This window comes from Oreochromis niloticus, linkage group LG14, assembly GCF_001858045.2.
Source record: "Oreochromis niloticus isolate F11D_XX linkage group LG14, O_niloticus_UMD_NMBU, whole genome shotgun sequence".
Taxonomy (NCBI): Eukaryota; Metazoa; Chordata; class Actinopteri; order Cichliformes; family Cichlidae; genus Oreochromis; species Oreochromis niloticus.
The window spans coordinates 5,443,423-5,468,697 of record NC_031979.2 but is presented as its reverse complement, the minus strand read 5'-3'; the positions used below and the strand labels follow the sequence as shown (position 1 = coordinate 5,468,697).

General features: G+C 43.4%; 3 protein-coding genes across 5 annotated transcripts; all 3 read right to left on the bottom strand.

The window, feature by feature from the left end:
- Positions 1-1,162: 1,162 nt before the first annotated feature.
- Positions 1,163-12,346, bottom strand: dhrs13b.2 (dehydrogenase/reductase (SDR family) member 13b.2). The gene is made up of 8 exons (XM_003456323.5): positions 12,188-12,346; positions 11,880-12,053; positions 11,533-11,808; positions 11,053-11,382; positions 3,292-3,639; positions 3,123-3,215; positions 2,969-2,988; positions 1,163-2,857 (listed from the first exon to the last, which is right to left on the bottom strand). Exons 1-8 carry the CDS (start codon positions 12,231-12,233, stop codon positions 2,843-2,845), a joined length of 1,302 nt encoding a protein of 433 aa, XP_003456371.1. The 5' UTR covers positions 12,234-12,346; the 3' UTR covers positions 1,163-2,842.
- Positions 12,347-15,302: 2,956 nt separating this feature from the next.
- Positions 15,303-17,918, bottom strand: LOC100710441 (alpha-2-macroglobulin-like protein 1; the record flags this gene model as incomplete). The annotated part of the gene is made up of 8 exons (XM_019367281.2): positions 15,303-15,383; positions 15,603-15,644; positions 15,805-15,910; positions 15,997-16,065; positions 16,175-16,265; positions 16,407-16,528; positions 17,186-17,398; positions 17,715-17,918. Coding segments are annotated over 7 exons (834 nt in total), but the record flags the coding sequence as incomplete, so codon positions are not given.
- Positions 17,916-21,185, bottom strand: LOC102080121 (uncharacterized). Of its 3 annotated transcripts, XM_019345178.2 has the most exons (8): positions 20,584-21,185; positions 19,964-20,050; positions 19,774-19,849; positions 19,572-19,683; positions 19,274-19,497; positions 19,024-19,177; positions 18,781-18,906; positions 17,916-18,667 (listed from the first exon to the last, which is right to left on the bottom strand). In XM_019345178.2, the coding sequence occupies exons 2-7, from the start codon at positions 19,978-19,980 to the stop codon at positions 18,800-18,802; spliced, it is 690 nt and encodes a 229-aa protein (XP_019200723.1). In that variant the 5' UTR covers positions 19,981-20,050; positions 20,584-21,185; the 3' UTR covers positions 17,916-18,667; positions 18,781-18,799. The 3 variants fall into 3 exon arrangements, with proteins under 3 accessions (XP_019200723.1, XP_025754042.1, XP_025754041.1); XM_025898257.1 differs by having other exon boundaries at positions 19,774-19,866; positions 19,964-21,185; XM_025898256.1 differs by having other exon boundaries at positions 19,964-21,185.
- Positions 21,186-25,275: the final 4,090 nt, after the last annotated feature.

Here is a 25,275-nt window from a genome sequence, read left to right as displayed (position 1 = left end):
TTTAAAAGGTTCCTTCATGTAATGATCTGGTAGAGGGTGTGGGGAGCCACAGCCCCGTCTTCCAGGGCATGAAGCAGGTATGGAGGAGATCAAAACTCCAGACATCCAGAGGCCCCCAGAACACAAGAGACCAAGGAAGACCAACAGAGGGGCAGCCGCACCACTATCCCAGAAAGAGCTGAGGAGTGTCCCAGATGAGGGGTCACTCAGCAGCCGCGGAGCAGAAGCCAGGGGGGTTGCAGTGACGTGCCCGTGAGCTCCACCGGCAGCCAGCTGTGCCAGAGTGACCGAGCCCCAGGCCGAGAGGCCGAGGGCACCCCATCCCCGAAGTGGCCCCAGCGAGCCCCAGGCTCCAGGCCCCGATAAGCAGCCACCAAGGAGTGAGCCGGTGTGTACCTGGACGCCCATCCCTGGACACAAAGAACCACCAACGCACCGATGTCTGAGGGCGTCTGCCACTGGCAGGGGAAGTGGTCAGGGGAGATAGGCCTCCATACCTTGGAGGGCCTGAGATGTGCCCAGAGAGGTGGTGTCTGATACCCAACCTGACATATAGACACAGACATACAGGCACGCACAGATACAAACATCCATTCCCACCCTCATGCTCTCATATGCAATTACTCAACACTCAACCAACGTGGAGACAGACATAGAGAGACACTGTACACACAATCACACTCCCCAAGCGTACTCTAAGAACCGTGTCTAGGTACCCTTGCCCCTGGAGGGGGAAAATGCACCCAGACCCAGGTGGTGTTACCCTTTTCCCTGCGGTGGGGAGAAGCAGACCACCCCGACTCTGCAGCAGCAGGGAGGCCCCACATTCCAGACCCCAGTCGGACGGCCAACTTACACTTTTCTTGTAAATAACAAACACTCGAGTTATCTTCAGTGTTTTTAATCAAAACTATTCTGTAATTCCATAAAATAACAATGAATGAATAACTAACAAAACATTTTCATTTCTTTATCGGAGCATGGATTTGATTCTTTGTTTGGGAAAAAAAAAACACTTGAAGATCATGAAGGTGTTCAAACTGGTTCAGAAAACCTTTCTCTGCAGCACTTATAGTGGTCAAAAACACCACAAGGCACCTTTAAAATATGATTGCTGCATTATCAACATTGAGTGGTTGCTCCAGCTGTTCTTTACCACCCCTGATTCTAACTGATAAAATGGTTTTTCGTTAAGACCACTCTAAAAAGCAGTTCAGACCAAGCAACAGTCCTTCAAGAGTAAAAAAATAAGAAAAAAGCTGCAGTTTCACTAATGGCCAATTAAGGTTCCCTAAAAAAAGCGAATCAATCCCCATACATTTCCATGTTACAATACATTAAAAAGCATGTTTACAGACTGGTATAGGAAAGTCTCCTCTATGGATAGTTTCGACCTTTCCTTCTCTTAATGTCATGTAATATGTGATATTTTTCTATAACTCATCTATTTGGACACAAGTATGGTTTAAGTTAGGGATTTTATATTTGTAATATAATTGTCCGACAAATAATATAACCTGCTGTGTAGTTTGGCATGTTCAAAAAGTTTGTAAAAATACTGGAATTTCACTCGCCAGAACTGAAGCCCCCACTTAGCAGACACTTAATTTATTGAATGTTGCTTGCTAACCAAATTAGCTAGCTAATATCTACATTCCACCCCCTTCATCAAATATTGTCTCTTATTGCTCCTAAAAGACAGCCTGGTATCATCCAAAATCACAAGGCTTAGCCTTCAAAGTGGGGAATCCAGAAACTACTGGGTGAGATCACTGTGGCTATATCCATCTTTTACATACAGTCTGTTGGTTGCACCAACCAACCTTAAGCCTGATAATAAGGCTTAAGGTCTCTCTTAGTGATGATGAGTCACATGAATAAATATGTGACTATAGCCATTGCCTAGCAGCAGTGCTGTCCTGCTAATTTGTTGCTCCTGGGGTAAAAGAAAAGGCATTTAGATTAACATTATAATAAGAAGAAAACAGGAAAATGAACAGGACTTTCTCAGGATTCTAATAAACACAAGAACACACTGATAGCCAAGCGAACCCAGTTAATAACAAATAGGAGGAAATGGTTGATTAGGGGAAATTAATAATAGTTCTGACTCAGGCAGCCTTTATTCGGAAAGCAATATCATCAAAAGTGGAAAGATCAGGCAAAGAAAGATTTTGATTGGGGAAAAAATCATCAAACATAAGAGGACCTCATGTCAGTATACAGCATTGAATAGTTGTGTTGTAGTGGAAAGTGGTGGTGACCAGCTGCTTGCCCAACTCCAATTGCAATCATGCTGATTTTTTTCCAGTAAAAAGCAATCAGATTTGGCCTAATCAAATAAATACCTCCTAATTATAACCTCAGTGGCTCATTGCTGTATACAGTATGTCCAGCAGTTTGCTTCCATCCTTACTGTGTGAAGGTCTGCATGTTGCAAACACATGCAGTGTTGCCTTTAGTGTTACAAGCTGTTGAGACACGACCAGGATTTCGACCTAAGGGCTGCACTTCACTAGGCGTAAGATTTATGACTGAACATAGTGGAAGAAGGATAAAGCCTAGCTGGCACAGCAGGCATATCTATTAGGGCGGACTTGGATTGTATGGACATGGTTTACTCTTGGCCAAAGAAACCACATTTTACTTCAAAACAATCAGACTTTCAGAGTCCATGAAATTAAACCTAAATCAGTGCAACACAAAAACAATCAGTTTCACAGAAACCCAAATACACCTAAAAACTAAAGTCAAGCATTTCAGTATTTCTAAATAAAAAAAGATGGCGGGGGGACTGTTCTCACTGGTGGCTGCGATGCTCTGCTCAGGCCATCAGCGCTGCTCAGTATGGCTTCTTCTGCTCGTGACAGGCACAAAAACACACACGTCATTGAAAACAAAGGTAATTAAATATCATCAAATATCATAAATATGCATCAAATGCATTTTTTAAATAATATCACCTTACCTCCACTGCCCTTTTCCTTGCTGTGGAGAAAATAAATTAGAATTACTCTTTAGGACATCAACACCTCATGTAACTCTACAAACAGCTAACACATGTAAGCTGTATTTGTCTCCAGGAGACGCTGGTGTGTTTGCGGCCTGTTTGTATCACTCACCTGAGTGCAGGTAGCGCAGCATTACAAACAGGATGACCAACAGTACAATCGCAAACAAGCCAAGAGCAATGTTAAACATCCAGCTCCCTGGCTCTGAAACAGATAACACACATGAGCCTCTGCTGCTCCCTACTGGTAGTTTACAGTATTACACTGAGACATCTCTCACCTTCCACATTCAGAATGAAGCTCTTTTTGATGGGCACTTTCAGGGAGTGATGAGAGACACTGCAAGTAAACTGTTTGCCAGACTGCCTGAGCGAAGCCTTGAGGTAGAAGAAAGCTGACAGTGAGTAGGTCCTGTCCTGGTTATGTTTGTGGCTGGACAGCAGGATGTTATCCAGCACCTTGGGCAGAGGAGCACCGACCCTCTGGCCTGACGCTGCCAGGTCCTGCTCATACCAAACTATCTCCACGTCCAGGGGGTAGTAGCTGTTTGCCTCACAGACAACTTTCTGCTCCTGGCCGTCCAGCAGTGAGAAGGTGGGTCCCACATTGAGGGAGACACGAGGAGGCTCTTAGGAAGGATGGAAAATGTAAAATAACTGATAAATGATGGAAACATTGAAAAAAATCACATGTGAATTTCATTAACCATCATGGAGGGATGGATGGATGGATGGATGGATGGATAATTGTTATTAATCTATGTCTCTCTTCCACAGCATGTCTTCTATCCCGTCTTCCTTCTCTCACCCCAACCGGTCGCAGCAGATGGCCGCCCCTCGCTGAGCCTGGTTCTGCTAGAGGTTTCTTCCTGTTAAAAGGGAGTTTTTCCTTCCCACTGTCGCCAAAGTGCTTGCTCATAGGGGGTCATATGATTGTTGGGTTTTTCTGTACTGTACAGGATCTACTGTGCAATATAAAGCGCCTTGAGGCGACTCTTATTGTGATTTGGCGCTATATAAACAAGATTGAATTGAATTGAATTGAATAAAACATTGTATGTCTTGCTTCCTTCTAACATGAGGAATGGTGACTCATGGCTTGATTTTTATATATATTTAAAAAAGAAAACAGCCCTACTTTACAAAACATCTGGGTTGGGTTATATCAGTGTCACCAAAACCTTTTTATGTTACATTCAGTTTAATCAGATGGATGAAATTTGTGGCCTCCTTCTTGAAAAAGCACACGGGAACAGCACTGAAACTTACCGGGAAAATACCACATTCACAATTTCTCATGTTCAGCTATGTTTGATGGTTTGTTGTCACGGCCCTATCCCGAGCCTCCACCCCAAGAGGAGGGAGACGAGGAACCATCATGGAAGGACAGGCCCCTGCACGGTATGTACCACCGGCAGATAGAGGAGGTGGCTGATATCCAGAAATCCTACCAGTGGCTGGACAAAGCTGGACTGAAAGACAGCACAGAGGCACTAATCATGGCAGCACAAGAACAAGCTCTGAGTACAAGATCCATAGAGGCTGGGGTCTATCACACCAGGCAAGACCCCAGGTGCAGGCTGTGTAAAGATGCCCCAGAGACAATCCAGCACATAACAGCAGGGTGCAAGATGCTAGCAGGCAAGGCATACATGGAACGCCATAACCAAGTGGCCGGCATAGTGTACAGGAACATCTGTGCCGAGTATAACCTGGAAGTCCCAAGGTCAAAATGGGAGATTCCCCCAAGGGTGGTGGAGAATGACCGAGCTAAGATCCTGTGGGACTTCCAGATACAGACGGACAAAATGGTGGTGGCTAACCAACCGGACATAGTGGTGGTAGACAAACAGAAGAAGACGGCCGTAGTGATCGATGTAGCGGTTCCAAATGACAGCAATATCAGGAAGAAGGAACACGAGAAGCTGGAGAAATACCAAGGGCTCGGAGAAGAGCTCGAGAGGATGTGGAGGGTGAAGGTAACGGTGGTCCCCGTGGTAATCGGAGCACTAGGTGCGGTGACTCCCAAGCTAGGCGAGTGGCTCCAGCAGATCCCGGGAACAACATGGGACATCTCTGTCCAGAAGAGCGCAGTCCTGGGAACAGCTAAGATACTGCGCAGGACCCTCAAGCTCCCAGGCCTGTGGTAGAGGACCCGAGCTTGAAGGATAAACTGCCCGCAGGGGCGTGCTGGGTGTTGTTTTTTGTTATATAGTAGTGGTTGGACTACACGCCTTTGGAGCAGAGGATCGCAAGTTCGATTCCCGCCTGGGGCGTCTGTATCCAGTAAGGGTCCTAAGGCTAGACCCCCTATGCTAAGCAAGCCTACCGCAGACATGAACGAGACAGATAAATATGAAGGCATGCCGGCTCGGACGTCGCCCGGATCAACAAGGTCCGCGTCAGGTGTTGAGGAACCAGGGCACCCTGACGACAAGTGGGCTACTGGAACAAGAAGGCATCGGTGGGCAAGAGACGAAAACAGGGCGTTGTTGGAATGCTACTATGCAAGTAACCCTGGCGGAAGGGGTTACATGAATAGGATGAGGGACCTATGGATTCTTCGATACCCAACATCCACAATGACGGCGAAACAACTAGTAGCTCAGTGTTCCAACATTCGAAAGAAGGGACTGCTCTCACAGCTAGAGATTGACAAGGTACAACATAAATGCTACGGCAAGGAGGAGTCAGGACGCCAGGTCAGGGGGGAGATATCATCACCCCCACCTGAGATTGGGTACATAGCCCCAAGTGCGATAGGAGAAGGGTCGTTGAGTGCGAGAGGAACTGACCTGAAAGATAGGATCATGGCCAAGCTTGAAACCTGGATCCCCCGTAGCCGGTTACCAAGATTACGTGAAGTACCCTCAGAAGGTCTGCTAGATGATGTTAATGCAGCACTACGGATGATACCTACAACCACAATTACCGACACTAACAAGCTGATCTACACTACGGCAGCAGTGATCAGTGAGATGCTTGGCTACAAGTTGAACAGCCACAAGGGGCAGTACCCTCCATGGAGAAGGAGGCTAGAGGGCAAGATCAAAGTAGCACGAAGGGAGGTTAGCCAACTAACGGAGTTGCAGAAAAGCGCGACAAAGAAGGTGCATAAGAAATAAAGCAAGCTGTCCATATCTGAGGCCTTGGAAACTGCCAAGCAAAGACTCACAGCCTTGGCCAGCCGCTTGAGGAGGTACACCAGAGAGATAGAAGGCAGGAGAATAAACCAGCTGTTCTCCACAGAACCAGCAAAGGTGTACTCTCAGTGGCAAGGGAACAATAAGAGAACAGCACCACCAAGGCTGGAGATGGAGCAATACTGGAAGAGAAGGACGCAACCCATAACGGCAATGCTCAGTGGCTAGCGGATCTGAGGGCAGACCATAGCGACCTCCCTGAACAGGGTCCAGTAACCATCACAGTGGCAGACATCCAAGAAAGGGTCTCCAGTATGAAGAGTTGGACAGCACCAGGGCCCGACATGGTTCACGCCTACTGGCTGAAGAAGCTGACTGCACTCCACGAGCGTCTGGCAGCACAAATGAACCAGCTGCTAGTTAACGAGAGACACCCGGAATGGCTAACCGAAGGTCGGACGGTCCTGATCCCCAAGGATCCCAAGAAGGGACCGGTCCCATCCAACTACCGACCAATAACCTGCCTCAGTACTACATGGAAGCTCCTGTCAGGCATCATATCGGCTAAGATGAACAGGCACATGGGTCAATACATGAGCAGGGCACAGAAAGGGATTGGCAAGAATACCAGAGGCGCAAAACACCAGCTACTGGTAGACAGAACAGTCAGCTGAGACTGCAAGACCAGACTGACCAACTTGTGCACTGCCTGGATTGATTACAAGAAGGCCTATGACTCAATGCCCCACAGCTGGATACTGGAATGCCTAGAATTGTACAAGATCAACAGGACCCTAAGAGCCTTCATCAAGAACTCAATGGGGATGTGGCGTACAACACTAGAGGCCAACTCCAAGCCCATAGCACAAGTCACCATCAAGTGCGGGATCTACCAAGGAGATGCTCTGTCCCCACCGCTGTTCTGCATAGGCCTGAACCCCCTCAGTGAGATCATTAACAAGACTGGCTACGGATACCGACTACGAAACGGAGCGGTTATCAGCCACCTCCTGTACATGGATGACATCAAGCTGTATGCCAAGAGTGAACGAGACATCAATTCACTGATCCACGCTACCAGGCTATACAGCAATGACATTGGAATGTCATTCGGACTGGAGAAGTGTAGTCGGATGGTAACAAAGAGAGGGAAGGTAGTCAGAACTGAGGGGATTGAACTACCAGAAGGCAACATTGCAGACATAGAGGACAGTTACAAGTACCTGGAGATCCCGCGAATGGGAACCATGAAGAGGCCGCTAGGAAAGCTGCAACCACCAAGTACCTGCAGAGGGTCAGGCAAGTCCTGAGGAGTCAGCTAAACGGTAAGAACAAGATCCGGGCCATCAACACCTACGCCCTGCCCGTGATCAGGTACCCTGCTGGGGTAATAGGCTGGCCAAAGGAGGAGATAGAAGCCACTGACATAAAGACAAGAAAGCTCCTGACCATGCATGGAGGGTTTCACCCTGTGAAAAGATTTTGTTTATTATTCAAATATGCTTTGCTTGTAACTGTGTAAACTCTGAATGACGACTCACCCTGATAAAACATGAAACCTTGCCTATGCTTATCAAATGCCTGTGAAGACAAGTTCCTGTGCAAAAAGCAACGGAAAATGCCACTTAAGCAGACGTTTAGTATAGTACGGACAGAATGTTTAGTAAGATATGCATTTGTCAGTTAAGCAATATATTCTGAGAACAGGCGGAGACTGCCTCCGTCTGCTGTGTAACCTACGTGCCTATATAACCTGCAATAAAGAAGAGTACTGTGTGACTCTCCCGAGAGTTCACCCATGTACATATGATTTTTTATATTGTCTCACTGTGTCTCTGTTTTACTTTGGCAGCTTTCTATTTGGGAATTTTCCCCTGACACACCCCAACTCCAGCACCCTGAGGCTGCACGCTAAGCGGAAGGAAGGGGGCCGGGGACTGGTGAGTGTCAGCACCACAGTCCAGGATGAGACAAGAAACATCCACGAATACATCACGAAGATGGCCCCAACTGACAGCGTGCTCAGTGAATACCTCAGGCAGCAGAAACCCAAGAAAGAGGAGGAAGGCGAGGAACCATCATGGAAGGACAGGCCCCTGCACGGTATGTACCACCGGCAGATAGAGGAGGTGGCTGATATCCAGAAATCCTACCAGTGGCTGGACAAAGCTGGACTGAAAGACAGCACAGAGGCACTAATCATGGCAGCACAAGAACAAGCTCTGAGTACAAGATCCATAGAGGCTGGGGTCTATCACACCAGGCAAGACCCCAGGTGCAGGCTGTGTAAAGATGCCCCAGAGACAATCCAGCACATAACAGCAGGGTGCAAGATGCTAGCAGGCAAGGCATACATGGAATGCCATAACCAAGTGGCCAGCATAGTGTACAGGAACATCTGTGCCGAGTATAACCTGGAAGTCCCGTGGTCAAAATGGGAGACGCCCCCAAGGATGGTGGAGAATGACCGAGCTAAGATCCTGTGGGACTTCCAGATACAGACGGACAAAATGGTGGTGGCTAACCAAATACCAAGGGCTCAGAGAAGAGCTCGAGAAGATGTGGAGGGTGAAGGTGACGGTGGTCCCAGTGGTAATCGGAGCACTAGGTGCAGTGACTCCCAAGCTAGGCGAGTGGCTCCAGCAGATCCTGGGAACAACATCGGAGATCTCTGTCCAGAAGAGCGCAGTCCTTGGAACAGCTAAGATACTGCGCAGGACTCTCAAGCTCCCAGGCCTCTGGTAGAGGACCCGAGCTTGAAGGATTGACCGCCCACAGGGGCGAGCTGGGTGTTTTTTTTTTTTTTATATATGAATAAAATGTATCAAATTGAAATGAATCAAATGAATGTTTATATTTCACACTGTGTTTCAGTGAATCTTTCAAACTTCAGAAATAAAAATTCTCAATCTGGAAAATTTAATCCAGTGCAACATTCACACTTTTTAGAGAAATCTGATTTTGCTGAAATAGACTTCACATGTAAACTTTTCTGTGCTGAACTTCTGTGACATCCAATTCAAGCATGGTTTTTAAAATCCTGTCCCAATTGCTGTCTCAAATCAGCTGCCCTCACAGGAAGCCACTGCTTTAATTTCAAGCTAACAATATAACAAATGAATGAGAACAGTGTGTAACTCAGTTGGCGTTAGAGAAGAATAACTCAGTGATTATATGTAGTAGTAGACAAGAGGTGTGGTCTCTGTGAAGGAGAAATGCAGGATAAACTAGGGGAACTTTGACCGAGCCACAGTGTATAAAACAAGTGGAGTTTCCCTCACTTCCCTTTATTCAGTCACGCACTCAACAGTAACCCCCACTGCTACTGTGACTGATAGTCCTCACAGCAGTACTCTAACATTACAGCCACCCCTGGGTCTGCTGCAACCCTAAGTTTTGTTTCCATCCACTCGCTTCCACTTATCCTTTTCAGGGTCACGAGGGGTGCTGGAGGCTATCCCAGCTGTCATAGGGCTGTCATAAGGAAATGTGTTTGTGTTCCCTGATGATCATTTGACATGGAGACATTTGAAATCTCTGAATAGTCATAAAAGTTGACAGTAATACACAATTACATCGTGAGCCACATACAGCCCACTTTGATCTTAAGCGAGCTGGACCAGTTAAATTACCATTTCTATCATTGTGAGTGAATGAGTTTAACTAACCCCTGAGAAGTCTCAGTGTAACTGTAATTTCAACAATACATCTCTGTTGTTCTACATGAGACATACTGCCGTGAGACATGCTGCTGTAGTAAACTACATTAATCTGTTAGCGCAACTCTTTTGGCTTAAATTATAAGAAAAAAATGTGTAACATTACAGAAAACTCTGGTAGCTCCTAACCTGTAGTGTCCTATAATTATAAGGCAGAAAGTTAAATTTCCTATTTTTATTATTTATTTTACTTTGGAAGCATTGTTTTTTTTTGTTTTGTTTTTTTAAAAGCGGACATTTCTAGAACAGAAAGTAAAAATACAGAAACTTTTCTGTCATTTAATTGTTTATTTGCTACTTTATTGCTGTAGCATGAATGGCTGTGGGGGAGTTGTCCTGCTGATAGAGAACTCTCTATCAGCAGGACAACTCTAAACTTTATAAAAATACAGTTTAACTGTATTTTAAAAACTCGTGCTCTTCTTCACATTTACAGTGGGCTGATTAGAGTCTTTGCCTAGCTGATTCTGGCCCCTGGACCTTATGTCAAGCAACGCTAGGCAATGTTTGGATGAAGTTGGGACCTAGAAGGGCAGGTAAAATGCTGCCTGAGCATGAAGCACTGAAAGGAGCAGGTGTGTCAGCTGTGAAGAGCATGGAATGAAAATAGATGAAATCTCAGCTGAAGCTCATTAAAAGTTCTCAGGGTCCACTGTCCATTCAAATGGCCATTATCACTAACTAAAGGGAACCCATTAAACTAATTTCCAGCCCCATTTGTTTCATTCTTGCTCTACAGTAGAGCAGCTTTACATGATGCACAGTTCAAAATAATCTTGATTTAACTTCTACTGGGTCTTGAAATTGCTCTTCAGCGCTAACTCCTCCCGCTTTACACCACCAACTTTACACCAACTTTCTTCTGATTGGTTGGACCTTATGAACAAAAAATTAAAACAGTGGATGGATTAGACTTCTCTCCTTACAACCACATTAGGGATATCCACTCTCACTGACTTCATACAGATCTAAGAGTAGAAAAACTGTTTAAAGTCTGGATATGGATACTTGTTATTATCATAATCTGAAAATCTGACCATGTTTAATATGGAACAGTATCAGTATGACAGAAAAACAAAAAAACACACCAGAATCAGGCCCCTTTATAATCCATTTTTCAGTTTAACTAATGTAACAGGCAGAATTAGTATTAGTACTTTGTGTCATCTGATTTCCTCACCTTCGATGTGCAGATTTATGTCCACACTGCCAAACAGTGGATTCACTGACACTGAACAAATGTAGGTCCCTTCACTGCTCATCTTAGACAGGGGGAGGGTGTAGGTGGCATCGCCAGTTGCCAGAGCCTTCACCCCAACGCCGCTCCCCTGGGTGTGCCCGGTGCGGCTGGTGTAGCTGAAGAGTTTATTCCTCTCTCCCCGGTGCTGCCAGTGCCACTCCACAGTGATGTTGCCGCCCTTGTGGTCAACATCAAACTGGCAGTGGAGCTTTTGCTGGGACATCAGGCCTGCTTTCACTGAAGGAGTCTTTGTTTTGATGGCCATGGCGACTGTGGAAACAGATCTGGTGACTGTCTGCACAAATTTCTCAAAACAAGTGTCCCATCATATCCCATAACTACACATGCATCATCAACAATAAGTATCTCATATGATAGATATATTTTTCTGATTCTGAAATCCTCATATGTTGAGTTTACCTGTGGTGGTGAGAACCTCTCTGTCAGGTATGGGGGGCCATTTGCGGTAGTCCTGCTCTCCTGGAGGAGGCTGGTCAGAGGGGTGCCTGAGGAAACCGGCGACTGTAAAGAGGCCCCTGCTGTGTCTGAGGGTGCAGAGGAACCAGTGGTTGTACTCTTGGGCGCCCATGACAGGCCAGCGGACATAAATGCCTTCTGTGCTGTATCTGCGTAGCTCACACTCCAGCTGCTCTTCCTCCACCCCCTCCACATACCGCCTCAGGTCCAACTTTGATCCTAGAACAGGACACATGCAGTCAAATCAAATGTCTTTCAGCCTTCTCCTCATGCAGCCTGCAGTAACTCACCAGTGATTAAGAAAGTGATGGCGTTTTGGTTAACAGGAGCATCTCCTTTCTGACCAAATTGCAGCATAGCCTCTCTGTGGATGAGTCGAGTCTCAGTGTGTCCCTCATTATTAGTAAACACATGTTCGTCAGTGAACTGACAGGGCAGCCACTGGTTCTGGATACTCCACACACCTAAATCACACAGACATATGCACAAAATCAAACAGTGAAGCCGTCATTAAGCGTATGATTTTATTCATGCAGTCGAGTGTAGCGTCCACACTAGCTCTAAAAACGCGGTAACAAAGCCTTGCACAATAACTCACCTGCACTTAGATACAAGTAAATAAGGATCTTTAAGATTAAATCCATTATTCTTCATTGGTGACCCCGCGAAAATCCCCTTTAGCTCGGTTGCCACTCGAAGTTTCTCCGGATACTTTCACTTTCATTTTCAAGGAAAAAAAACTGGCTTTGCAGACGCTCCGATCACGTGACAAGCATCACACAAAGTAAGAGGGAAAATATGAAATGATAATAATAATCGCCGTTAAATTGCACTAGTTTCAACGTTAGATTGTTAAAGGGACCCCCTAGTTATTGTTTGGTTTATTAGTAATCTGGCTGTGTCCTGTGCGCACTACTGTGTGACAAGTTACTCACAAAATATCCACAATCATGCCCACAGTTGTATTTCCACAGAGGTTTCTCCAAACGTCTCAACGAGTCAACCGTACGCTATGCTTCCATTTTTTTACGCCATCAAACTCGTAGTACTGCCTTTGACCTGAGGTGTTGCTGTGAGCGCACCAGAGCGCATCCACAGCCACAGCACAGGAGTTTTTTTTTTTTTTAAACTTTATTCATGAACAATAGCACAAGAAACAGACAAGAAACTTAGTATAAACTTAGAGTATTCATCAAATAAAAGTCATGTGTAAAAAATGTGTGTTTAAGAAGCTAAAAAAAAAAAGTTATAAACTATCAGAAAGAGGGAACTTGTCTCAAATGAATTTAAAATGGTCAGGTAAAGCAACTTCTGTATTTAATTTTATTTAATGTTAATAACTGCACAGTACTCTGTTTTTGGTAACTATTGTCCATGATGTAAATATGTAAAAAGTTGTGTGTTTCTCTTCTGTGTCCTGTGTCCTGTTTGTTTGTATATGTGTTTTTCTTGCTGCTGTTACAACCAAATTTCCCCTTGTGGGACAATTAAAGGATTATTCTATTCTATTCTATTCTATTCTATTCTAAAGTAAGGGCTTTTCTATCACTTGCAAGTTTTAGCAATTTACTCAAGAATTTAAATTCATTAAGCAATCAGTTTTTCACTGTTTGGTTTTAAAATATTTACATTTGTGGATACAGTATTCCCTGACAACTACAGAGTTGTAATAACAAAGGCCAAACAAATATACTTGATTGCTTTATTGAATCCTGGTGGACTATAACTAGCTCCCCCTATGATTTCATAAAGCCTGCAGTAATTCAGTGTGGATAAAGCAGAAGATCCAGACTTTCAATATCATCTTCACAGAATGCTCAGGTGGTTGTATCCAAGTTAAACCAATTTAAACCTGAAGGACTCTTTTGTTGGTAAGTTTTTGAATTTCATCTCCTTGTTACCTGAACCTCTTCAGCCTCAATTTCTTTTAAAATAGAGTTCCTTTAACCGAGTGAGATTAGACTTTCTGCAACTAAATTCTTCTGAAAACTGTTTGCACCTTTATCATCACCAAAGTTAATTCCTGCTATGCAGAGCTGTATTAGTCCAGGAGAGGTCTGAGAGTACACAATGTCTTCTTTATCCATCCATCTTGAAGGCACTTGGATGTTTTGTTCTCTTAGCAGGGCATTTGATTTGACATTTCTCACAGAACACCTCAGGCAGGAGATTACCAATATTAATATCATTAAAGTGAGCTACAGCTCAGATAACTTTGGATTTCTATTTATCTGTGTACACAGAAACAGGGCTGGACTGGGAAAAAATAGTCCTGGCATTTCTGGGCACCCCACTATAATCGGTCAAAACAGTGCAGATAGTCTAGTTAAATATATGCACATATTTGTTCAGGTCCTTAAAGCAATGGTAAAGCTGAATAGTACATGAAAAAGGAAATATAGTAATTTGTCACATGATGACATTTCAGGGCATCATGCTTAGCCCACCATCTTGTCTCTCCAATTAAAGATATCCGCTTGTGTCCCTTGTTCTGAATCTGCAAAGTAGTCAGAACTGAGAGGATATTCCTGATGAAGGCACTTGGGGTCATGTGGATCTTAACTGAACTGTGACAGTTACTGGATCCTGTTCAGGGAGGGTGCTGTCTTAGCTCCACTAGCAACTGAAACATTAGGGGTTGCATCATTCTTCTATATGCTCTTCCAATGCTTCCCCAAATGTTGTCTTGGTGGGCCATTGTCATATGGTTCCCCCTGTCATTGAGAGTACACCTCAGATGGTTCAGTGGAGTACAGCTGGTTTATTCTCCTGCCTTCTATCTCTCTGGTATACATCTCCAAGTGACTGGCCAAGGTTGTGATTCCTTGCTTGCAGTTTCCAAGGCCTTGGGTTTGTACTTCTGTACTTCTTAGACACTCCTTTCTGCAGCTCTGACAGTTGGCTAAATACCCTCCATGCTGCCTTGATTTTAGCCTCCTTCTCCATGGAGGGTACTGTTTCTTGTGGTTGTTCATCATGTAGCCAAGCATCTCAGTGATCACTGCTGTTGTGGTGTAGATCAGCTGGTTGGTTTCAGTTTGTCTGTAATGCTCCATTCACATCTTTTAGTAGACCTTCAAAGGGTACTTTATGTAGACTTGGTAATCAGCCACAGAAGGTCCAGTTTAGCCACAATCTTCTATATCTAGCATTCAACACTAGACTTAGAGCTATGTCAAAATAGGCTACACAAAGGGAGAAGCAGCTGGCAGCAGCACTTGTCCGTGCACACCAGTACATGCAGACTGGTGCAGCCAAGGATCAAACCACCGACCTACCAATTAGCAGATGACCTGCTCTACCTCCTGAGTGGTATTATATATTGTCTATTTAAAAATGTTCATTTTCTTTGCATGGGATTCATTCATATCACATAAGTTGTCCAATGTCCAATGCTGATGAAGAAGTATGGAGAAGGCCAGGAGTTGCACTGTTTTTGTAAATCTAGAGGAAGCTCATGATAGGATGCCAAGAGAGAAACTGTAGTACTGCATGAGGAAGTCAGGAGTGGCAAAGAAAGTGAGGTTGGTGCATGACTGTATGAGGACAGCAAGACAGTAGTGGGGTGTAAAGTAAGAGGTGTATTTCCAGATAGCATTATGATATATAGAGAGAGCCTATATGCTAGATCCTAGAGTCAGGTTGAGATGGATGAAACTTTTATACAGAGGACCTATTTGTAGATGGAAACACAAAACATGTGGAGGCACATGTGTTTTTAAAAAGCATCTTTATTAAAAATGCAAGTTGTATAACTTGAGTGATGACCTCACGACTGACTGCACATCTTTAAGCTGCAAAAAAAGAATAAAAACTAACGATGCAACTGTGTTAAAATAATCATTTCATTTTCATTCAGGCCAAAAAGTACTGAATTAACTCTGTTGTCAAAATACTTTATACAGTTGTTAGCTTTTTGTGAATAATTGTGTTAAGATTAAACAAATATTTTAAAAACAAATGTAACCCAATTTTGTGTGAAATGTGGTGTTCTTGCTATAACAGTTTGTTACCTGCAGCTGATGGTTAAATGTATTCAGTCTCAGCCTGGTCACCTGACAGAAAACAAAGTGGAAAAAAGTGTGACTTGCTGTGTGTCCAACACAATTAAATTTGATACTTCAAATTCTGTTAACTGTTTAATTTGTTGTACAGCTCCACTAAGGAGCAAAGTGTATCAGTGTGCTGTTGCACTGAAAGGAGTGAGAGTTGTACTTGGCTGGTAGTAGTCATAGATTTTGATCATCGCTGGCTTCAGGTTGTCCACTGGAGGTTCTTCTATGATCATCAAGCTGTAGTTCATGGGTATATCCTTTGGTAACTGAACAGAATTTAAAAAACAGGAGACACACTCTGTAACAAATACAGATATCATCATCTGGTATCCCCACTGTGAATGCCTCTCACCTCCTGTAAATACAGCAGAACATGATCTTCTGTTTGTTCAGGACGATCCACCAATGGGGCACCTTTGAGCTGTGAGGAGATGACATTCTTACTATTATTTTTATCATCACCTTTATCTCATCACAAACTGTCACATAGTAGGAACATTTCTATTCAGTTAACAACTGCAATAACCCACCATGTTTAAAGACTCTGCATGTGGGACAAATCCAGAGAGCATTTTGATATCCAGGATTACCATGTTTGTAGAATTCGCCTTTCCAATGTACCTGTGTTTGAACAATTAAAAAGTGAATGCATTGATGTGTATCCATAGATGCATTTTGATCTGGAAAGCCACATTTCCAACAGTTATGCCACAGTGGTAAATTAAATTCCTCTAGCACATATTTAATCTGTTAAATACTTACAGGGATTTTATTGTCAGAGTGAGCTTGCGTCTGGATTCACTTGTTGCATGAACCTTTGATTTGACCTCCACGTTGAGAGTAGTGACATCAGTGGGATTCGGGATGTTGCAGTGAACAGAAATCTGGGAAATAGGTAACCAAAAGAGGTTTGCAATTTATAATAATTGTAAAAATAAAAATAATAAGAAGAATATAAATCTGTTTATATTTTTATGTTTCTCATTTATATTCCAAATATAGTGGCATCACATTTTAGGGGACTGATTACTGGCCCAACTGAATCAGGACCTTGCTCAGGTGGAGTGTGAGAAGGACGGACAAATACGTAATGTGGGTGATGTACCAGACTGATGTGTTGAAAAGAGAGCTGAGTCAATCTTCCTTCCAAAGTTGAAAAGCTCTCAGCAGAGACAGAAAAACTGACTTTTCAGATACAAAATTAGTTTCCTCCATAGAGCGTCTGGGCTTACTCTAAGTTATCGAGATGAAGGCTTGGACCCGAGGAGGGATCTGGAAATAGTTCTGGTCCTTGACTTAAAAATATGCCAGCTAAGCTGGTTCAGGCATGTTAGCAGGATGCCTTTATGACATTACCCTCTGGAGATTTTCCAGGCATATCGAAATGGGAGGATACATAGGCCTTAGCTAGACCTTCCTGGAGAGATTATATATGTCATCTGACCTTAGTGAAATATTGAGTTGTGCTCTAAAGTTTTTTCATTATGCTTCTTTATTTGAAAAAGGAAAAACTAGGACGTTCTCATGATACTGTCACTGACCTGCACCGAAGCACATGCAGTGCCCTTCACCTCCAGGCTGTATTTTCCTGACATGTCCTGCATCGTCTCCTCCTGGTAAAGCAGTTTGTTGCCCTGATTTACATCAAATGTCAGCTGACGACTGTCAGACTGAACTGTCACTGTGCTTGAACCCTCAGGTCTGAACATCAGAGTGGAGTAGAGAGCCAGAGCCTGAAGAGCCACCACTGTGTCCTACAATATGGACAAACAAAATCACTGATATTCTATATACCATTCATTTATACAAAAATGCAAACACTGGTGCAATCTGGAGCTCTGATATGTAGAACTCTATATTGTTATGTAAAACCAATTTTTGTTAAACAAGACATTTTTACCTATCTCATACCTATCTTTTGGACATTTATATTTTGCATTTTACAGGACAGCAACAAAAAAGTAAAACTTCAGTATTCAGCTTCTCTCAGATAATGTCAAATTAGTTTTTATTTATCGCACTGTATATGACGTCAAAGATGAAGTTTAAGCTGTTTGGGTGGTGTAGGACCTGAGTGGAGGAGAAGCCTCCATAGTAGTTCTGCTGGCCAGTCAGCCATCTAATGATGCCAGAGGCATAACCCAGCCCATCAGCAATTGTGGAGGCACTGAGTTTGGCCAACAGCACATAAGAACTGATTTCCACTGACAGGGAGGCTGATGTTTCTGTTGCTGTCTGAGACCAATAGAGGAAACCTCCTACACAGTAAAAAACCAAGTGTCAATTTTACACTTAGAGAGTTGATTTTAACTCTGCTTCAGATAACATTTGGTCCCACTCAAAATTAGAGTTAAATTTACTCTATGACCAGTGTTAAGTTTTCAGTGTTAATTGTACTCAATTTAGTGTCAAAATTAACAACAAAATGTGTAAAAATATTTAACACTGAGGGTTATTCACACTGTTCAGAGTAATTTGATTACACTTTATAGAGCTATTTTTACTCCAAATTTAGTTTAATAATAACACTCTGATGTGTAATAATATATAATTTTTATTTCTCTGTAGTGTTATTTTTTCATATTCATCTTATGATGCTATATTTCTAAATAACTGTGATCTATCCTATATTATGGAAATGACAACAAACATACAGGTTAAAGTAACAGCATTTATTATGTTTCTCATTTCAGTGTCATTTAATTAACGTAACAAGCCCTTACAATTCACATTAGCATACAGTTCTATGATGCTCACTAGAGAAAGCAATATTGCGTTTCCCCAATGTCACAGTTGTTTGCAGAAAAGTGAAAAAAGTTGGTCAGCAATGAACTGTATGATGTACTAAAGACATAATGGGCCCTAAAAACTTCATCAAGGGCTCCTACTGAACCTGTCGCTTTACGTGGAAGTGCATGCTTGTCAATCACAATGAAGGTGTGAATGCTGCTTCTTGTGGATCCCTGAGCAAGAAGGTAGGGCTGACTGCTGTTGTCTAGATGCTGCTGTACACTGGTTCCAGCCTACAACAACACATTAAACAATAGTATTAAGTGACTATCCTCTGACAGTAGATTAGCTCACCTCACTGTCCATGAAAATAGAGGTGATGGAACATATATTTTAAACAACATACCTTTGGGAATTTGATGAGGTTATCGACAGCTTGAGATGCAGACATCTTTCCTGGTCTCTTTCACCCTTGTGCAAATGGTGGTAGCAGATGTAGCAGCAGCAAGATAGTAGACGTCACTGTCCCAGCCTACAGACGAATAAACAAAGAATTATTTCAAAAATACATTCAATTGACAGAATTACCTATATGACCAACAATGGCAAATAAAATGAGTCACAATCATACCATTCTCAACTTCAGTACCTGACTCAGCATTGCACATTAACTCCAAGAGCTCTGAGGTGGAGACAAGTCCATGACTTTCCTTTACAACCTTTGCTTTGAGATTGATGGGCCACCTCTCCAAGGATTTGCTGGCAGTGACCTCACAAAACAGGAGTTGGAAATCTTGTTCTATCTGTAATGCAAAAATACAGAACATAGCGAGGTGTAATCATTGACACTACAAGCTCCATGGAATATTTCAGTGATTCAACAAATGAAGATGTCTTACCAGTCCTGGTGTGTCCAGAAACCACATCAGGCCTATGAAGACATCTGCTGCATTCTTTTCATCGTTGACCATTGAATGCCAATAAATGAAGGTAGCTTTCATCTTTTCATAGATGTCTTCATCAGCAGAGTGTCTCAAAAGAGCAATAGCTGCTCTTACATCCTCATCTGATAACACTGTCTGAGTGGTGAGTGGTCTGGATCGACCATGGCCTGGCCCACCAACTTAAGAAAAAACAATTTGATTGAATCCTGCCTACAAATTACATCAGTATCATTTAAATGATAAGTGAACTTACTTTTGGGAGATTTGCAAACTGAGACGCTTCTTTCCTCCGCAGCTTTTCTTTGCATGGCGGTTGAAGACCATTCAAGGTATCCTGAACCGCTCTCTGGATCGTAGTAATGTTCCTATGTAATTAAATAAATGCAGAAGGACTATGTTATCAACATTTCTGAGGGCAATTATGTATTTAATGTTGAAAAGTCCCCTTTACTTACATATCCATGTTGTGAATATGGGTCTTCCAGATATGGAGACAGAGCAACAATCCCCTGCACATACATCACTCTTACGCTTTTAGGGGGAGATGTCTTAATGTATAAATTCAATAAATGGCATTGAACATCACAATTAAAAATAATACAATGTTAAAAATGTTTCTTTATATCCTACATTTTTGATTCTTACCCATGTGTTTCTGTCATCTCAGCCTCAAGTATGTTTCTTCTGGTTGCATCTCTCAGAGATTTGGTTTTTGCATACTCTTAAACCTTTCTATAAAATAGAAACATTACCTAATATTACTTAACATATCATTAACATTGCTATCAGTTAATTTATACAAAATACATATTTCTTACTAAATAATGAGCAAAACTAAATTAGTGTATGCCTTTGGCATTTGCTTAAAATAATATAAACCAGTAAAGTTAACTTTATGGTAATGTTACCTACTTTTTCTGAAAGTAGTTCGCTTATATAAGCTAATTAGCGATTATTAGCTTACTAATAAAAGGTAATATAGTTGTTCAAACTGTACCATTAGACATGTGACAATGATATTATTTAGACAGCATTCAGAAGAAATACATAGTTAAAATGTTTTAGGTTCATATTAACTCAGTGAGAAGATAACGAACATCTTAACTTTTAGCAACTGCTAGCATGTAGCTACTGGACAATATCATTAAACCTATGGGTAAATGCTGCTAACATGTCCTCACTCGACATCAGTGGAACTATAAAGAGCTATTTAGTTTAAAAATACCTTTTAATGTTACCAGTATGGGAATGTTAACTTCACTTACCTGACTGCGGCAACTCTCCGGAGAAAATTCCATGCGCATCAGAGCTCTGAGACCGCACACGCCTGCGGACTGGTACTAATCAACACTGTGTGGAGTTAAGTCTTCACTGAGTGTCTAACAAACTTTACACTGACTTTTAACTCTCATGTTAGAGCTGGTTTACTCCTCATAGAGTTGTAAATACTCTATCTAGGTTAAAATAGGTTTACTCTGAAATATTGACACTCCATTTTTTACTGTGCACACATGAGTCAAGATACAGGAAAACTGCTGCGCATCTGAAAGAACTCATGGAAACGCTGCACACTCCAGTTATCATAATTATCATAGTTTTGTTTCCCTCTCTTTGATGAGTTCTCAGCCAGCTCTCGATCTGATAATGTGTGGCTTGCTCATCAGCTCAGAAGAGACCCAACGCAACCTCACACAGTGGTTGCGTGCTTTGCCCACGGTGGCAAAGACTTGCACTTTCATATTCAATTCAGCTTCTCCATCATGTAGTTTTCAGCTGTTTCATACAGGGTTCAGCATATTAGTTGTTTTCATAGGTGTGCTCTATTTCTCAACAATGGCTCATATTAGGATGACAGTCTTTCAAACAGGTCAAGTGCCGCTATGCACGTCATTAGTTTAAATATTTACCTATTTTACTTCATCTCATATGTCATTATACTGACTCCCAAACACACATGTACATACACACAGATAGACATTTGCACGCTAATTTGTCACGAAGTATTTCACGGCCACTTCTAAAACCAGTCTAAACACAGTTACTTTTGGCGAACTTAAACCTATTTTAATTTCTTTGTTTCAACGTGTTTTAATTTGCCTAAACGTATTTTAATTTGTGTTTTAATTTGCCTAAACCTATTTTAATTTGTCACGAAGTAATTTTGGCTACCTCTAAAACCAGTCTAAATTTAGTTCTTTTTGGCGAACTTAAACCTAATTTATCACGTTTCTGTTAGGAGTTTTCCTGTAATTCAACTCAGGTTGGAATAAATGACACTCAGACAGGTTTTACAAATTAACGTGCACACGGGTGAGAGCTCGAAGGAGACTCACACCCCTGGAGCAGTTGTCAGCCTTTATTTATACTCAAGCATGATTGCGTCTCAGAAACATACAGGAAGAGATAAGATACCACTGTGCTGCGTGATTGCGTCTCAGAAACATACAGGAAGAGATAAGATACAACTGTGCTGCGTGATTGCGTCCTGCTGAGCTTGCACAGCGTGCAGATTTCCTGCTGAGCTTGCACAACGTAACTTCTCTAATAAAAAAGAGCAAACACATCTAGAAGACCTTAAATGAAAAGTACTTCTAAACATAAACATAATAAAATCTTTCAACAGTTTCTTTAAACCTTTGCGGCCGTTTTATATATCAAAATAGTGTTTCTCACCCTCAGACATCTCACTGGTGGTTCGGATTGTCAGACTGAATCCCACCGCCGCGGACCAGACTATAAACACCGGTCCGGATCCGAATTCTTAAGAGGGCTGTGCACAGATTTCGGTGCTGGCTTCCCACGGCGTCAGGACTCAGTCCGCCAGATCCTAGAGCAGAGTCACAGATAACAGTTCTGATGTTTCTGCTCCGGCTCGGAGGACCAAAACAAATGTCAAGAGATTTATTCTAAATAACCCTTCTTCAGCTGAGAGTCAGAGAGGAGAAACACACACTGCAGTTAGTTACTTGCAAGCAAGGGCAGTCACAGCACCCGCACAGAAGTGAGGGCTCTGAGACTTGCACCGTGCCACTGCCCTGGTCTTTATTTATACATCATTGGGTGAGTGTGTGTGTGTGTGTGTGTGTGTGTGTGTGTATGTGTGGGTGTGTATGTGTGTGGGGGGTCAGAGTGTGACCCCATAAATGACTTCCCTAAACCTGCTGGTCTGGAAGTCCAACAGTTCATCTAAACAAAAGGCACTTAGCCTAAAACACACATAGATACGTTTATCCTATCATAAAACAATAAGACAAGGTACGACCTCTCCAATGCTCCCAAAATGTGGGTGTGAAAGCCAGAACACTCTGGAATGCACATAAAAGTCCTTGCAGCCTTCTACAGATCACACATCCTATCACTACACAATCGATTATACACCTCTAAGCATATATGGAAACTTATACCATTAAAAGATTATACTGACTACTAAGTACAATTTTCCATTGACATCATGGCAAGCCCTGCTGTAACCAGTTCTTCTGTGAAGCTTCATTGAAGACAGTGAACTAAACTCCTGGACTGCTCCAGTCTTTCTGACTGAAGACTTAGGCCAGACTTGTATACCCAGCACTTCCAGTATATATATATATATATATTCTACAAGTGGTCCTTCGAGCCGGATGTATACTAGCTGCGCTATGGCTACACCCAGAGAGTTTAACGACGACCAGCCTGCACTGAGTCCCCGTCCCAGCAGAGTGCGACGCATTCCCGGACATCTGGAGGACCTCGAACTCACCTACCCAGCTCACCGTCTTTATAGTACCACAGTAAGACCAGCATCACCACCGAGACCAACTTACGCAGCACCACTCAGCCCTGGGAGTTCCCCTAACTACCCTGCAGCTGGTCATTATGGTACGGCAAGTCAAGAGGAAAGATGGCAGCGGCTGGAAGCACGTTGGCAAACGATAAGCCAGCAGATGAAAGAACTTGAAGTGGAAATGGACAGGGTCAGATTGCCTTCGTATCCACAGAGTGCACATCTGCCTTACCCTTCATACCACTATGCAGCATTTCAGCATCATTACAGTAGCCTTCCCCATTTAGAACTGGGTTAGCCTGTTTGGCCTCCCAGTCCAAAAGCTGCACCTAACATTCAGCACCAGGTTCTGCACGCTCCAACACAAGCCCCTGCTCCTCAAGTGCAGGTTGACACTGCTGCATCAGACCCACGACCTGCTTCAGAAGCCATGCTTGTACCGGCCCCCACATCCACAGCTCCTCCAGCCTGCTCGCCGCCATTGCCAACGCAGCCTGTACCTCCTGCTTCTCTAATGATGCCTCAGCCAGTGTCCCCTATCACACCGCAGCCAGAACCACATGTGCCTCAGCCAGTGCCCTCTACCACACCGTTACAGCCTGAGCATGTCCCGCCAGAGCAGCAGTATGATGCACTTCCCAGGGCTTGGCAGGCTGCTCCACTGCCATATCCACCTGTGCATTATCCTAGACCACCCCGTGGTCAGCACTATTATCCAACACCTCACCCAGTAGACAGCTCACATCAGCCCAGTATGATGGAGATGGCGATTGCGTCATCATTTGGCATTCCTAAACCCAAACTGACTGTATTCAGCTCAGGGAAAGAGAGTGATTTTCTTATGCTTAAAAAGGGTCTGGACAGCTTACTTAGTCCGCACAAGCATTTAAGTGAAGACTATAAGTATCAGATCCTGCTTGACCATCTCGCATTCCCATCTGCACTTCAAGTGGCAAAGAGGTATGTCAACAGTCAGACCCCATACACAAGTGCCATGCAAGCGCTCACACAGAGATACGGACAGCCAAGGCAGCTAGTGCAGGGGGAACTGAAGGCCATTCTGAATGCCCCACCAGTCAGGGCTGGAGATTATCAAGCGTTTGAGGACTTTGCTACAGCAGTTGGAACTCTAGTGGGAATGCTGAGTACAATGGAGGGCCCCTCATCGTCAGAGTTGAAGTGTGGGTCTCATATGGACAACCTACTCACCAAACTCCCCACTAACTATTGAGATGCATTTGCTGAACATTGCTTTAACCGAGGAATTATCCAAAGTGGCAGTGATCGTACATACACTCTCCCTGATCTAGCTGAGTGGCTGGAAAGGAAGGCCCAGACGTTGCAAGTGTCTCGCCAAATCACTAGCCCCTTCCCAGCTATACCAGCACATACTGAGTACAAGGACCGGAAAGCAGTGAGACAACAGAGGGTCAAACCTGCTACTATTCTGCTTGGGAGTCAGCAGGGATCGAAGCCCGCTAATCCTTCTCCGAGCCCTGCCACTGTACCACACCTGAAGAAGAGAGATCGTTTCAAGCCCTTCTGTCCTTATTGTAATAACCAGGAGCACTACCTCAATGCCTGTGCTGACTTTGCCACGCTCACCTGTACTGCCAGAGCTACCTGGATAAAAGAGAAAAAACGATGTTGGAAATGTGGGAGAGGACATTCCCCAGAAAACTGCACTCTGAAGAAGCCCTGTGCAACATGTGGAGAACAACATCTGCTCATACTACATGATGTTGCTACTGCAGAGAGCATCCTGACCATAAATACGTCCTCCAACATGGTTTTCTTGGACCAAGTCAGCCACTCAGGGCGAGTAATGCTAAAGGTTGTCCCAGTGCGATTGCAAAATGGGGAGACACATATGCTGTCCTGGATGATGGCTCTGAAAGAACAATCATACTACCTGCTGCCGTCCATCACCTTGGCCTTGTTGGAACAGAAGAGATTCTGTCCCTCAGGACGATTCGACAAGAAATTGTACAGCTGAAGGGAGCCACTGTATCCTTTCAGGTGTCAGGTATGACAAACCGGAGAGTGAAATACGACATTCACCAGGCTTTTACAGGAGCCGAAGTAACTCTGGCAGAGCAATCACGTGCCGCTGACCTCCTGACACAACGATACAAACACTTGAGAGGCTTATCCCTGCAATCCTTTGACAAAGTACAGCCCCTGCTACTTATCG